We start from the raw sequence: 16,672 nt of genomic DNA, 5'->3' as shown, positions 1-16,672 counted from the left end.
GTTGCTGTGAGCCTGGATTTCCCTTCATGTCAAGATCCTGTTACGTTGGACTCTGCCCTCAAAAAACATGCATGTGCAAACAGTACTTACCAATCTAGAAGCAGCTTCTCACCATTCTTCTTTTGCATGCTTTCAGAGCAGAAGGACCACGCCTTTCTTGTGTTTGAGTCTCTGTGAATGTTTTACACCATGATCTAATTTGTGTTGGACAGACCCCAGAAGTGTATTTCTTAAAGTAAGTCTCCAGCCCCTTCTCCACGCCCCCCTCCTTCTCTCTCACTCCCCTCTCTATTTCAATTCCTATTTTCCCAACTTTCTGCAGCTTCAACTCCTCCCCCAATATGAACTATGATTTTTCTGTGGTTTCAGTTTTTCATCAGCTACCTCAGTTAACTCGTGGTTGAATAAGCTCCTCTGCTTGTTGTTAACAGCAAACCGTATTACAAAACTTCCTCATAAATAAGATGTAGAATCTATTGTTTAGCTTCCTGTGGTTTTCTGGTGAATTTGTATTTTTTTTAAAAACAATTATGTAATGTTTTGTTTGTGTCCTCAGCTTCAGAAAAATGGGCCTGCATGAAGGAGTCTGTATTGACTTGTGCAATACTGTAAATTGTGTTGTATGACATGGCTGTCAGTGTTAACCACTAAGCCTGCCAGTAGCCTGTTTCAGGTCTGATTAGAAAAAGCTGCTTACTGTAGTGTTTGAAACAGAACTACCTGAAGATATAATTCTCTTATAGGGCCTGAGAGTGATTTTTGAGAAAGGCATTTACTATTGACAACCAGTCTTTAGTTATGCAGCATCAAAGATGTCTGAAAGTCTTCACCTCCTCCTCCATCTGCCCCAGTTTACCCCCAACTGCTTGGTGAACCCCTTTGCACTTAAAGAGGAATCCCTTATACCACCCTCAAACAGCAGGGCACAAAGCAGCAACAGGCCTGATAGCTGATCTTTCATTGTAAAGGAGCATGCAGGTCAGCGGTAGTCAAACTGGCTTCCAATCCCTTCTGGCAATGTGAGACTTCAGGGCAAGACTTTACTCGCAGCGTTAAGACAAACGCATGCTGTGTGTATCCACAATAAACTGATGAACTTAGTGTCGCTTATCGGAAGGAGCAATTCAAGAGTTCCTGTCATGGGATGTAGAGCAGATAGTTTCCAAGCATCACAGCAGTATCGTAGAATATTCAGTAGGATTAACTTTGATTCATTGCTTTCTGAGTAATCTTTACAGTAACCCTACTGCATCTAAATCATCTAACCATTTAGGTTTCTAAAATACATGAATAGTGACTGACTTGTGAAATAAATGTGAAATCTCCACAGGGTACCATCTTATCTGTAGGTGAAGAAAAGCACAATCTGTAAATATAAAAATGTAAGGTCAAATGTAACGTGGTTTGTATGTGTTCAGTTCCTGGTGGAAAAACACACCTTAAAGGAATAGTACACCCAAAACATGATTAGCCTTCATTTTCTACTCACCCCCATGCTGAACAACACTCTGGAGTACTTTTTTGATATCTCAAATGCATCTGGAGATCTGGGAGGCTTCTTGCTGTCTGCTGACATTCAAATAATGGAGGTCTATGGCGCCCGAGGCAGAAAGGTCCATAAAAGTCCACAAAAAACGTGTCAATATTCCTCCATACTGCTCGTCCAATGTATTCCAAGTGTCCTGAGTGGGTAGCGTCCATAATTTACTCGAAACGAAGTCATTTAGAATGTTTTTAGAGCCTAAACAGTGATGTATAGGATTTCCTAAAAGCGCGCGCCTGCGAGTTCACGACTCTATGGAAACCGCGGCAGACCAAACCAGATGAAAGTGCGCATTCTGCATCTTCTCTGCCGATAATGCAAACGTAGAAGAAGAAATATGCTGTTTACCTGTGCAAAGAAAGAAACAACGAAAGAAAAATGTCTGAGGACTTCAGTGTTGAGGAAGAGTTGCAGGCGCGCGCTTTTAGGAAATCCTATACACTACTGTTTAGGCTCTAAAACATTCTAAATGACTTTGTTTCGAGTAAATTATGGACGCTACCCACTCAAGACACTTGGAATACATTGGGCGAGCAGTATGGAGGAATATTGACACGTTTTTTGTAGACTTTTATGGACCTTTCTGCCTCGGGCGCCATAGACCTCCATTATTTGAATGTCAGCAGACAGCAAGAAGCCTCCCAGATCTTCAGATGCATTTGAGATATCAAAAAAGTACTCCAGAGTGTTGTTCAGCATGGGGGTGAGTAGAAAATGAAGGCTAATCATGTTTTGGGTGTACTATTCCTTTAAAAGAGTCACAGCTGTAAATGCAACAAATGATGGTGGTACAAGATTAATACAGCTGAATGCTTCATTTTTTGTCTTTTTTAAGCAAATTATATTGGCCTAACTCTATTAATCACCTTATTTTTATGGTTGTAATTTAAAAAAAATGAATAAAAGGCTGTTGATTCTTCTTCAACGGAGCAAATAAATGCGCTCTTGTTACTAGCCGCTGTCAGTGTTTCCTGTCAGTAAGCCATTCTATTACTTGCCACAGTTTTAACTTCACCTGATCCATTAAAACCGCATCTCACCTCAAGGTGTCTTATTAAAGTTGGTAGCCTCTTGAGTTTTTTCCCAAACAGACCCTGGCAGTGGAGCTGTTAGGCACCCGGTGTGTCATTACTGGATGTCATGAACAAATACTCTGATGTAATTCTGTTTTTTTGGGAGGAAAAGAGCAATTTTATGGAACAAATGTGTGGAGTAAGGCTTAGCTATAGGCAACCAATACTGGTAAGATGAAAACAAATCTGGTTTGAGTAGGTATAGATTTAGTAAGATTTAATATGTAACTTTGGGGTAATCTGAAAACGTAGATATACAAGCTAAGTTTATTTATGTTTAAAGGGTCTTGTCAAGGATACTATGTAACTACATTATCCATTTTTCTTCACATTTTATAGTTATCTCATAAAGGCGAATGACAAAAAAATAAACTTTAGGTCTCAGACGCATAACTTTTAATGTGGTGACAGATGTTGCTGTAGTTACTCACAGATGTTGGGGATTTGGCTAACAGCCGCAAATGGTTTACTATAGAAAACTTAGATATAGATAAAGATTTACATGAAGAGCAGATGTTCATTTTAAAGTAATTATCTTTCATCATTATCATGGAAGGGCTTTACATTCCGGTATGCTGATTACAGAGAACAAGTTTTTGATTTTTCTAAATACTGGTTGAGAAACAACCACAGTGTTGGTCTCCTGCTGCTCTAACTCAAAAAGTGGCTCCTTGTCTCATGGTCTAGTTCTATCATGTCTAGAAACTTTAAAACAAAAGAGAGACTTATTACTAATAGTCTATTTCTTCGGCTGTTCGTGTTCTAGCTGGAATAGCAGCAGCACAACCAGTTGCTCAGTGAACCCATCTGTTCTTCCTTAATTAAACAAAGCTTTGTTTTAAATATAGCGCCTTTAGCTCAATTTAGGTGACCTCCCTCTTTGTGAATGCTTTTGTGAAATTGTGTTCATAAAGTAATAGGCAGAGTTTAGCAGCAAAACCACACATAAAAGGAATCCAACCTTATCATGCAAGTGATGGGAAAAATTACCAAAACCAAAGTACTCCGTCTGCAGCACATCTTCCACCACAGCTCACCACTTTTGCCATGTTCAAGGCCCACCGTGTGCCTTCCAAGTCTTTTTAAAAAAGGCTTCTGTGGTTGCAGCTTGAAAAGGACAGAATCTCCTTCTGGATCTATGTTTCAGCAGAGGTTTTTTTTTTTTTTTTTTTTCTTTAGGATCGTCATCCAAAAAAATTAAAATCATAACTTGGCCAAGGAAAATAATTTTCTCCGTCTTACTTAATTAGAACTTTTTCAAATCTGTTCATGTTGTAAACAGATGGATAAATCAAGACAAAATAGCAAATAAATTTGGAATAAAAGAGTTTTTTGGTATAGATCCGTTTTTTTTGTTTGAATACTAATAATTTGTTTAAATACTAATAATTAATTAATTAAATAAAAACTGTCATTTAAATCAAAGTTTAAATCCAACTGCCTTAGTTTTGCTGGAGAGCTTCAATAAACAAATGTCATCATATAAAACTAAGTAACTCTTGAGATAAATTGTGAAGGAGATAGTAGGCTGGTGACATGGTAGGCTTTAAACCTTTATCCTAATTTATGAGCATCTTATAGAGCAATTTATATTTCATCATTCAATAACAATACAATTAGGGCACAACTGCCAACCTACAGTACAGACAATAAATAAATGAAACACAACAGTAAGAGCTTCAATCAGATGAGAGAAGATTGGCAGATTAACTGCTACAAGTTCATCCTGCAAGTCCAACTTTTATGTAACAGTGGTAAACCCTTATTTGATAAAAACATAAGAAGTTCAATTTGCTGCTAAATGCCTTCTAACAGACACAGCAGGTGTGTGGAGAACTTGCTCTGTTTGCACAAGAAACTTTTTAGTTCCCATGAAAATGTATAAGTATGGGGGCTGTATGTTTTCTTGTACACACATCGTCATGGTGTAGCTCAGTGATGGTGGCAGAATAATAATGTATTTGAGTGTTAAAAGAAAAGCGTCAACATTTCTAGGAAGATAGATGGGCTTAAGTAGAGGGAAATCTTCATAAAGTTGTCTGTTATGGGAATCCTCACTAGTCCTGTTAAAATCAAAATCTGGTGCAGATCAAAGAAACAAACTCTGGCCCACCTAAACGCATACATAGGTCTCTGTTCACTTCAAGGGAACCAAATGCAGGAAGCAGGCTGCAACACAGGGAACTGTGGTCAAAAACAATCTAAACAAACAAATTTGTAGGAAATATGCTTGAAGAAAATGGCTCATGGTCAGAGAGGAAGGGTGGGCGAATTAAAAGCTTTTGATAGGATGTGACATATAAGTATAATACAGCTGTGGCTAAGTGATCACAAGAACAACTAGGTATAAAGTTAAAAATGAACATCAAACAAAATATAAAGGTCTACTTAGGTCTCCAGGTTTAACTAAAATGTGAAATCAAAGGAAAATAATCATAATCACTCAAAAGTCGGTGCAGTACTTCCATGTTAACTGTTCCACTGTTTTTTGTTTTTATTTTTTTATTTTTGAACAAGGCCAAATAAACACTTTAGCAAATGAAAAAAAAAACTGAAAGTGTAACCAAAAGATTTAGTACAGAAGACTACATACTACATCTAACCGCTATTTTTCTTTTGGAGGCATGCAGTTAATTCTCTCTAGGGTGCACAGTGATGTCCTGCTTTCAAAATAGCCTTCAGATTCCTACAGCATTTCCTCACATCAGAGTGGCACCCTCTATACCTTCCATCTTCATCGATAGCAACAGTAGTTGACCTAATCACATTACCTTTACCACATCTACACTATATACATCAAAAGTTCCCACACAGATTTGTCTTTTTCCTAATAAAAGGTTATTAGGTTTAGATGGAAAGCATTTGATGTCACCTTTGATGTGTTGTTTCAGGACCGCAGGAAAAGAAAACAAGTATTTTTGTTAATTTTTTTATCACTTAGACCAAATTTTATTTGGTTGCATTAGGTGTAACCTTATCACTGGAGAGGAGGTCTTGTTATACTGATACGTTGGACACGATGCTGAAATTGCTTGTTTTACCACCTGAGCCATGTTTTTAAGATTTCCAAAAGTCTGCTTTGACATAACAGTCCTTTACCATTGAACTAGTTTTAAGGTTTAAATAGTCTCCCTGTGCTGTTTTATCTCCTGCGTCTCTCCAGTAACACTTTGCGATCTCAAGACACAGGGGTCGTAGTACATAAGCAAACATCTGGACGAACAAACTGGTCCCAACATAGCTATTTAGGAAATGAGAGGAATCAGTTTTATGGATGTGAAAAAGAGTCCAAAATGGACATAAAGATGTTGTTGCTTTTGAACAACTAGAGTAAATCATCCTTCCTTATCCACAGTCAGTACAACAGCAAGTGCTTAAAAAATCAAGATGCAGCTAAAATCCAAGCTGCTCTCAGGAAGGTTTGGCGGCTGGTGATAAAAAAATTGTCCCTTCTCAGTTTCCCACACAACTAAAACACAACAAACCCATATATTCAATAACATTTAGAATTTGAGTTTGCTTAAATACATTAAAAACTAAGAGATTTTAAAGTAAGAAAATATTCATTCATAAGCAAACGGGATGGTTGCAGATAGGACTGCTATTTTCGTTAATACAGACAGACAATGGGCTAGTATTAAAATTGGCCACCTCTTTGTTAAACAAATATGTTGATCTCTTATTGAGCTTCCTTTTGGATCATAGACTGGATTGGACTTTAAACTGTTTTGTAGACTGTCACATAAAAAGTGTAAAACAAAGATTCTGGCTTTAGCAATGCTTCTGTAACCGGACGTTGTTGCCAGTTTGATGATGTCCTTATTAACCAAATCCATTAGTACAACATGATAGCAACTCACATAGCTCAGGACGCCAATCTTGTGAGAATACTTAAGCAAATAAGTAATCTTTCAAATGGTTTTCTGTTGTGTTTAGGATTTTCACCCCATTGTATTTGTATTTGTGTTTAATAAATACAATAGTAAAAGCTGGATATATTCAATACTCAGAAAATAGAATTTATATGATAAATTGCTTCCTTTACTTTGGAATCTAGACTCCATTTAACCATTCAAAAAATATGAATACATCAAATATGAACTGCATTGCTCTAAAATGACGGTTCAGGAAAACATCCCTGACCCCACTTGTTGACGACTTGTGTTTTTAACCAAATCAAGTCTTTAATCTTTATAACAAAGTACTGATTTTTTTTAATGTTTAGCCTTACTTTGTAATCCTTTTTCTTTCTTTTTTTAATAAAATCCTCATATACTAGTCAAACATGAGCTTAATTATTGATAATTGTTCATTGTTCAACAAATAAAATGAAACTATGAAAACATGAGGATCTCATAGGCTGTTTTCATTAAAAAAATAAATAAATAAAAATACAAGTTCCACACAATGTTGCAAGGTGCTAAACCTAAAGCACTTGTGCCATGTTTCTATCATAACAACTTATGTTAATTTAGCTATCAAAGGCACAACAACAACTGGAGGGCGCTATGTGAAAGAGATTTTCCTTTGACCAGAAGCATCGTATCTTACGCCACAATACCATGTTACAACCCTACAGATGATAGGGCTAAATTATCTGGTAAAAATGAGGATGAACTTCTGCAATTAGAATATTAAACCACTTCTTTTTTAAATGTTTATAAGATTTTTTTGTAACCTTATTAGAAGTTATAAATGTATAAACAATTGTTCTCCTTTTAGTTTCCCAGGTCTTTCAGTTTACCAGTCTGGCACCTCTGAAATTCCACAAACTCTTCGCTGATGTTCATAAAAAGCAAAGACTGGGGCTCTGGTGCGCCTTTTTAATGTAATTTACCTTTTTGACTCCTTGTGAATGCATACCTTTTGTACTTTTACAGGCAGTAGGGTCAGATGGACTCAATCTTTTTTTTTATGCCAGTGCTTGTCTTGTTAATGGAGCCGCCAACCTGCCCTCACCTTCAACCTCACCTGGGCACCTCTGGGCCCGTAAACCTCAAATACAGGAAAGGTGGAATGTGGGTGAAGAGGTCCCGGGAGAGCGTCTTGATAGACTCGCACATCTCATCACTTCTGAGTTTGCTGTATATTTATCTTTCAGTGACGATTTAAAAGGATGCTCCAAACTGTATGTCTGGAAAAAGCCTCAAGGTTTTCAAGGGCTCCTATTTAGAGTTTATGATCTACAAGCCCAAAAGAATTTGCCAGAGTCATATAGATGTTTGCGTCTCTTTAAAGGACATGTAAATCAATTTACTTGACATTGCTGAGTCATTGTAACTAAAACCAGATTTTTTTTTTCCTGTGCAAATCACAAAAACAGGAAATCCATCTCGGATTCACAAAATATAAAAATCTTATTTTTTTAAAACATATTTGCTGTTAAAAGTAACATGAGAAGCTCCCTGATAGTTCCCCTGCTGCCAAAAGTACTTCAACTTCACCCTATTATCTCCCACTCTTCTGGCCCCCTGTTTGGTCCCTGGCTTTTATAGGAGGGTAGAAGAGGGCCATGAGGAAATGAGTTGACCCCTGTGTCACAAGTGGAGTCAAGGGGCTGGAACTGGACCAAGGCCCTAACAACCCCTCTTTTTTAGGGCTGGTTTAGGTCGAAGCGTGAAGAGTAAGGCAAACTGTGGACCGTTGACACGGAGTCTTCTAAACCCTTCAGAACCCTACCTTGACTTCAACTAAGCCAGATTTAACTTTTTTTACAAGCCACAGTGGTCTTAAATCATCGAGGTCTCTTCTCTCTCTCCCATCCCTCTGGTTTCACCACCTCTCATACCTTGAGTCCCTCTCCTCTTCTTCATTTTTAATACGGTGTCAGACATCTATTTATTATGCTGTTTTTACTGGTTTTCAGGAATGGTTACAAGCTCTTGGGATTCCATCATATAGGATATTAGGAACGCCCCTCCAAGATGTCAATTTGTTAGCGATATGAAAGGCCTCTAACCTCACTAAACTTCCCCCATGGCTGAAACCCAGAGCTCTTTATGCTTCCATCAGGCACCCACATGGAGGACGTACTGCTAACCTTGTGACCTGGCAGTTGAAGCCATATAAAGAGGGAATCTTTCTCTTGTACCATTACATCTGACATCTCTCTGGGTCCTTGCAGACTTGCTGTCGTCTGTTATATGTATATGATCCTAAGCTAATTTTTCAATTTTTCTTGCATTTCATCCAATAATTTCGATGATCTGTTTGGTGATGTTTTTGTTATGCCAAAGGTCCAAACATCATAATAATCCACAATCTATTTGGCAATCATTTAAAGAGCATGGTTTAGGATTTGCATATATTTTTCTTTAGTATTTTACAATTTTACACAGATAAGATCATCCTTTAGTAATTAGCTACCTGCATATTTGGCATGCAACAAAAACTCCCACAACCATGTCAACCACATCAATAGTGTACATGTTAAAATAGGCTTACTGGCATTTTAGCTGTTGGCAAGCTTTCCGTGAACGCTCAGTGTTGGGGTGTAGGGTTACTAATTGGATCAGTTGGGTTAAATAAATGTTTGAGTATTCCCCCGTACTAACACAACCTAGGATTTGGAGCCTCTCATCTTTGCAGGAGAGGGGAGGGGTCACATGAAGGCGAGAGGGGAGAAAAATAAAGTGGGAAATGAGCTCATTAATGATAGCATCAAATTTGTTCAGTGTGTTTTACGCTCGTGTGAAACTGCTTCCAGGAAACACAAACATAGGTGAAATTCCAGTTTGAACAAAAACTACTTGTTGGAATATCACAGTTTGAGTAAAAAAAAATGTTTTTGTAGGTTTCAAATCCAGCGTGGAGCGAGTGACCCAACCAGCTACAAGAGTTTGGGAGACTGCTTCCGGACAATTTTCCAGAGAGAAGGGTATGTATTTCACAACCAGGTTTGACATTAGAATGCACAGAAAATGCATATATATGTATATACAGATAAATGTCTATGATGAATTCCCTTTATAGTGCCTTACACTACTTCAATAGTCAGAATCAAAGCTGCATGCTTCTTTTGGGCTTCCTGAAGACTTTTTTGTTTATTGTTCTTATAAAAATATTTTTTGGGGTCAGTTTGGATGAAAAAAACATTTCATTTCTTGTCAAAGGTTCACAGGTAGCTTAAATCCCCATTTACAATACACTATTGAAACCGTGCAGAGAAAGGTCCGAGCACAGTAACTAACTGTTTAGTGTAAAGTGAACTTAACTGAACTGGACAGCAGTGATAGGACTAACGGCGTTCAAAGTAACGCCGTTACCTTGTTTTAGTAACGAGTAATCTAACTAATTACCTTGACTGTAACTATAACGCAATTACCATTGCAGACACCCCGTTACTGCGCGTTACTCAGGTCGCACAATTAACCTTTTTTTCATGATAGGACTCGTGCACGCCTTGTCATGAGAGAGCGGAGGATGAGATTGGCTGATGTATAGTGAGATTCCGTCTGTCAGTTGGGTAGGTGGGTGTTTCTGCTGGCGGGTGTTAACGTACAGCACACACAGAGAGATGGAGAGTGAGGAGGATCCAGCAGCAAAACAGCGTTTTCCACATGGAAATACCAGTGTTATGTCGAGCTGCGTTTCCCCTTCACATACGGTTTCCCCTGCATCTCCGCACAGCGCAGGCGGCACGATTCACCGCGCAAGCGACAGGAAACGCACATGCTCGCTAAAGGCGCGCAAAAGTCGCCCTGTGCTCGCGCCACAGGAGAACTATGGAGAGCGTGAACGATCAAATGATAGCCTATATAAAGAAAGGGAGAAAGATGGATGGATGGATGGATGGATGGATGGATGGATGGATGGATGGATGGATGGATGGATGGATACTCTGCCTTTTCAACCTACTGTATTTTTTATTTTAAACATTATTTGATGGCCTTTGTGGCAGAGATGGAGATCCATATTTTATGTCACACACAGAGTATACATCTAGATAGATAGATAGATAGATAGATAGATGAATAGATAGATGTTGCAGTATCTATAACAACCCAAACACACAGGATTTCAGAATTAGACATCCCCAGTTATTAATTTCGTTAACTCACCAGATCTGAATGCCCTGTTAAAAAACTTCACATAGCGTTCCCCCCTGATGTCATTTACGTTGAGTTGCAATAAATGCAAAACTCTCTGCAGGTTCTTGTCTTTGTCATCCATTCTATTCAGCTGGCTTTAGAAACACACGGCGAGAAGGTGGGGGCTGGGTGGTGAGGGTTACGGGGGCGAGAAACGCAAAAGTAACGCAATAGTTACTTTTACTAGTAACTAGTTACTTTTATTGTGAAGTAACTCAGTTAGTAACTCAGTTACTTTTTGGGAGAAGTAACTAGTAACTATAACTAATTACTTTTTCAAAGTAACGTGCCCAACACTGCTGGACAGTGCCAGACACAACAGAGCCGTGCTAAAACTAGTACTAGTTCAACAGTAGGGCTCAGCACGGTTCAGTTGTGGTTCAGTTCTCTGATAACAAAAGCTCTATTTACACTACCCTCTGAAACCGTTTCGTGCCGACTTCAGTCCAAGCTTGGATCAGTTAACCGTGCCGAGCTTGGTTCCTTACGACCGTTTAAACATCACGCTAGCACGGTTCCTCGCCTCCTAGTGACAATCTGTAGTACCACTGCTCTCTAGGATTGAAGGAGGGATTCAAGCAAATCAAAATGGCGGTGCCCATAACATTTAGGAAGTTATATTTCTTTATAATTGTGATATTTCGTTATTTGCGGAGAGTCAGGCAAAAATGGCAGCCTTAAGTGAATTTACTTGACAGAGTCGGCTTTTGGGAAGTTGATACAATAAATTATAGTTTAATCAGGGCTTACAGACACAGGAAACAATGACAAACGTTGAGGTTCATCACACAGCTAAGCAAAATCATCACTGGAAATTGTGTGGCTTGGTAGGAAAGCTAGTATTTTTATGATTATTTGACTCTAAGGAGACATTAGTCTGCTCGTGAGCTCCTTGAGAACCGAGCCTGAACTGAGTAACGTCCAGCTCTACTTATGAAATAGTACTAAATTTAGCATGGTTCAGTTGTGTCTGGCATGGTTTGGCTCAGTTTGCGTACCATTTACACTCAACAGTTATCTTTGTTATGGAGCTCTGACCGCTCTTGGCACGGTTTCAAAAGGGTAGTGTAAATGGGGCAAAAGAGCACATGAGCAGACCGTGTCATCTCCTTTTTAGAGTTTTCTGGCGTTTCCAGCTTTGTAATTCACAGATCTCTTCATCTGTTCACAACACCAACTAGTTCTCAGCTTATAACAATAATTGACATCAAAACAATGTGGTGTGACCTGGGATGATGCAGAGATTGAGGCTCTGATTTAAATTTGGGAGCAGGACGTTATGTTTCTGAATGTTATGAGCGTCGCCATTTTTGTTTGCGTAGTTCCCACCTTGATAGCTGTAGTATTGTGGACCGTAGGTATGAGGCGGGGAACCGTGCTAGCATGACGTGGAAATAGTCGTAAAAACCAAGCTCGGTATGGTTACCTGATCCAAGCTCAGTCCCAGCTCGGCACGGATCAGTTTCAGAGGGGTAATGTAAATGGGGCATAAGTCTTTTACTGTGCTACACTTAGTGCCCAAATCCAAAGCAACTATATTGCCAGTGTTAGACGAATCCCTTATCCAACACCCCTAAATCTGCAGAGCTGAAGAACTGGACTCTGGCACAACTGGTGTTTATTATTCCATTGAAGCTCTGGTTGTGTGTTTTAGACCATTGTCCTGCTCAAAGTCAAACTTTGGCCATATATTGTCATGTTAAGGCTGAAATCACAAGCTAGTGGGCCCTTTAAGTTTGATTACAAAATTTTTTTCAAAGGTTAAAACCTTTTTGTCTGTTCTTTCCCTTTAATTGGTTCTCGACTCTTAAACATGGTCCTATGCTAGTACCTAAACATTCAGTGGTTTGCGCCAGAGGAGAGAAAACTAACTACTGACAGAGATCCCGCTGTGCTCCGTCCTGCTCTGCCTGCCTCATGACAGCTCTGTGAGACAGTGCAGGTGTAAGAGAGAGTGTTTGCCACTTGCTCTGTTTACGGCGAGTCGACAGCTTTACTGCGGATATAAAGTTGATCTGCAGAGAGGTGTAAGCAGACATGCGGTGAAAGGGCGGTTAGTGACAGTTGATAATCTTCAGTTGGCTGGGGTTCATCAAACATGGCTACCCTGCTGGAGTAGTCGCTATCAGTTTGATATTTAATATATTTGCTACTGAATCTTTTTTAAATTGGCTACTGGGGAAGCTGGCCCATGTGAATTTCCAGAGCTCTGTGACGCCATAAAACACATGCCGAACTAAGCCATATCCGTAAGATGAGCTAGGAAAGTAACCTGACTTAAGGTTTACCCAGCAAACTACTGGCATGTGTTGAAGGAGTTAAAAGACAGTAGATCCTCTTTCCTTTCTGGTAAATCCTCATTTGCATTATATTTTAGTTCAGTCTGCTTTCCAGTAGCACCTTGTGGATCACCTCCAGGCCAAACCACTTAGTTATAATTATACAAATGGTATGATAGGCCCCACTATTGTAGGGTTATTATTAAAAATAAACATTTCAGGCCAGCTTATGGCAGCACTCAGCTAACACCAGACCCCCCTCTCTCTCTGAGTTGATGAAATAGGAAATCTGAGCTTTTAGCTTAAGCTATGCATTTAAATTGAACAAAGCCTGAAAGATTAAACACGAAAAGCAGGCATATAAAAGTTGGTTTTCTAAATTGTAAAACATATTAGAAACTCAAATCTGGGAGTGAAAGGAGAACAAACATATTCTCTAGGATGTATTTTTATTTCCTTATTCATGAAATTCCCTAATGTTTACTTAAAGTTACTGCAGAATAAGTATAATAAAAAAAAAACAATTAATGGAGCAGGTTATTATTTTATTTTATTTGTTTTGATATTTTTATTATGTAGTAGCTGTCAGAAGTGCATTGGCAATAGAAGTAGGCATGCCCAGTGTGGCATTCCAATGGTATAATAACGGTTAGAAAATAAAACTGATTCACAGGAGTAACAGAAAGATTTTTAAGTACAACCAAAAGCCTCCTCTACTTGCTGCTGCTGCTTTAAGCTGGGTAATGCATAATATGTCCACAATGTCAGTTCAGCCATGTGGCAAAATAACACCATTTCAGCAGCCAGCCGTCTCATTGGGACTTCTGCACAACTCACATCTTACCTTGGAGGATTAGCAAAGTCCTAGACAGTTCCATTGAAGAACATTACCAACAAGCAAGAGCTCCTACTTGCAAAGGTTCACAAATACGAACGTCTTTAGAGACCTTAGGAGGTAACCTATACTGTAAATATAACTGTGACCAACAGATTGTGATCAACATTTGTAAAAAAATGACTGACTTTTGGATGACATTAGGCATCAAATATATTGGATTTTTTTGTTTCTATATGCAGTATGGTGTCCTATGCTTGCTGTCTCTGCCATAAACTTCCCCCTAAAGACTGTCAGAGTATTAGGTACAGTGGAGAAAAGCCACAAAGAGTAAAAATGCTGCAGATTTAAATTTCTGTGCAGAACATATAAGCATAAACACAAGTAGCACAAAGAATCCCCAAAAGAACTGCAGCATAACTTTGTGAAATAACTTAAATAATAATACCATCTATGGTAGTCAATGGTTGGTGTTAAATAGACGTTAATTTCTTTATTTCCTTTATTTTCCTTTAAGTTTAAATCCAGATTTAGATTACTTAATTGGCAAATATTACACTTTTATAAATTTTTCACATTTATTAAAGCAACTTATGGTGTTTTTCTCATTTATTTACTGTCTGATTTATAAAAAAGGGATTTAGCATGAGTCATATAAAATTATGTTTCAAAGTTCCTAAACACTTTCAACAGGCTAGACGATGTAAGGGCAGTTTGAAATATTACTTCATTTATTCGAGACTTGACTGTATCTTGGAAAAAAAGGCTTTTTAAACATTTCTAAAAAGGCACATTTATTGATGAAGCATATTTAGGTAGCCCAAAAATTCAGAGTGCTGTTCATAAAAAAATGAAAAGAAAATCGCAATAGCATAAATGCAACACAAATATTAAAGAGAATGAAAATGATAAAAAAAAAAATAAAAGGACACAATGGGCTGGAAATGTAAGTAATAATGTTGAAATAGTGCAGTCAAATATCACTCTGACAAAAAAGCATTTTAATCTCAATTTAAAGCAACTTGGTGTTTCAGCACTTTTTCAGTGTTCTGCGAGTTTATTCCAGATTAGTGGAGCGCAAGAACTAAAGGCTGATTCTGTTTTATGCCACATCTGCTGTAAAGTTGTGAGCTTATTTTGGTTTATTAAAAGCATTAGATTGGTTAACATGAAGCTGAGCTTTGTTTCCTTTTGCAAATAGAGGTAAAAAGTGGTTAGGCTTGCCATATAGACCATGACCACTACATTTGGAAGACGATTATTCTTTCTCACAGTTCTGGTCTTCTTAATTCAAGTTCTGTTCTGATGGTCTAACAAGCCCATTGCAACATGAATTGATAATTAATCTGCATGTTGGCTTAGGTAGCCAGTCTGCAGAAGGCTGTCTCAACAGACATGCTGTTCACCAACTTACTGTGCTTTTCAAATTGTTGCTATATTACCAGTCATGGATGGTTTTCCCTTTTTTTCACACTATGAAAGTCCTGCCAGTTTTTTTTTTTTTTGCTCATAATTTAGAAATTACATCTAGTCAACAACTGTCTTTAATATAACCCATAGAATATAACATTTGATAGAATAAAACAGGAGTACCCATATGACTTAAACCTGTGACCACCCTCAAAATAGAAATGCTTAGGCTCTCTCTAAGACTGAGAGGAAGGTTGTAGGTGCCACCAGAAGGCATTTAATTTTACTGAGACGTCGGTAATCTAGAGTGGGATTCCCCCCCCAGTTATCCAGGTTGGCACCATAGGATTGGTGTGTATCGGGCAGAGTTAAATTACCTGTAGATAATGGGAAAGGTTTTGCAGTTATATGGTAGTAGAACAAAAGGCAAGGTTCTGGGGAATTGTCAACTGCCCAAGGAGAAATTTTTGATCAAATGCTAACCCAACTGTTTTTAATATTCTTTTTTGTTTCTGCATTTTTTTTTTATTCATTTTCTATTTTTTCCTACTTGCTTTGATTCTGTTTTATCTTCCTGTATTTTAATCATGTAAAGCACTTTGCATTGTCTTTGTACTGAATTGTGCTATACAAATAAATTTGCCTTGCCTTGCCTTGCCTAGAGACTTAATCCCTTATTGGGAATCACGTAAACCCCTAAAGATTCATAGAATTATTCCGCTCTATGTTTAAGTATTGTCTTTAATAAATAAACATATTTCTAAATTAATTTGATCAAAAAGGACACTTAAGAATATGTTCAGTTTTATCCTTTCAGATATATGTCTATTAATTATTGGGATATTTAATCATTCAATTGTGTATTTCATAATAATTTTATTATATCTTTAATATTTATTTGAATAAAAAATATGAATGGCACATTTACTTAATTTACTTTAATTGTTGATAGAGAAATTGACATTTGTTAATTTATTAATTTTTTAAATCTAATTTTGTCCCTTTTGACCGTCCATACAGTCAGATTACAATGACCATAAAATTATCTTGTGGCCAATCCTCACTTTGGGAACACCAGGTCTAGCATAGAGGAGAGAGAGCAATGCCAAATCAAAGTAGGATCAAATCCATTTATGTTCAAAGAGTTAAAATATTTTAATTCTATATTAACATTTTGTGTGTCATGCTGGGTTGTTCCTCACTGACAAGGTCAAGGTGAAAGCAGACATAAGGAAATGGAAAATATTTGCAGATAAGGCAGACTCTTTGTTTATGTGGTAGAATGTTCCCCTTGTTGGTTCATATTTCCTGTGAATCTTCTTAAAGTCGTGGTGTCAAGCAGATTTTTTTTCTTAAGCAATAAAAAAACATCTGTTTGCACAGTATGCCTTTTCACATTCATGGATTTACTTGATTGTTCTCATCAGAGCAGTTCTGTCACT

At 37.9% G+C, this 16,672-nt stretch overlaps 1 protein-coding gene across 2 annotated transcripts in view; it reads left to right on the top strand.

Annotated features, from left to right (window-relative positions):
* The window catches only part of slc25a21 (solute carrier family 25 member 21), a 152,694-nt gene that overhangs the window by 102,873 nt on the left and 33,149 nt on the right, over window positions 1-16,672 (top strand). For both annotated transcript variants that reach the window (XM_038293371.1, XM_038293372.1), the window contains exon 4: window positions 9,410-9,493. In XM_038293371.1, coding sequence (XP_038149299.1) covers window positions 9,410-9,493 — 84 coding nt within the window. The remainder of the gene's footprint in view (window positions 1-9,409; window positions 9,494-16,672) is intronic.

The sequence above is a fragment of the Cyprinodon tularosa genome, unplaced genomic scaffold (assembly GCF_016077235.1).
Source record: "Cyprinodon tularosa strain WSP-4 unplaced genomic scaffold, ASM1607723v1 ctg325, whole genome shotgun sequence".
NCBI lineage: Eukaryota > Metazoa > Chordata > Actinopteri > Cyprinodontiformes > Cyprinodontidae > Cyprinodon > Cyprinodon tularosa.
The sequence above is the reverse complement of the archived record's forward strand: the minus strand, read 5'-3'. Positions and strand labels throughout refer to the sequence as shown.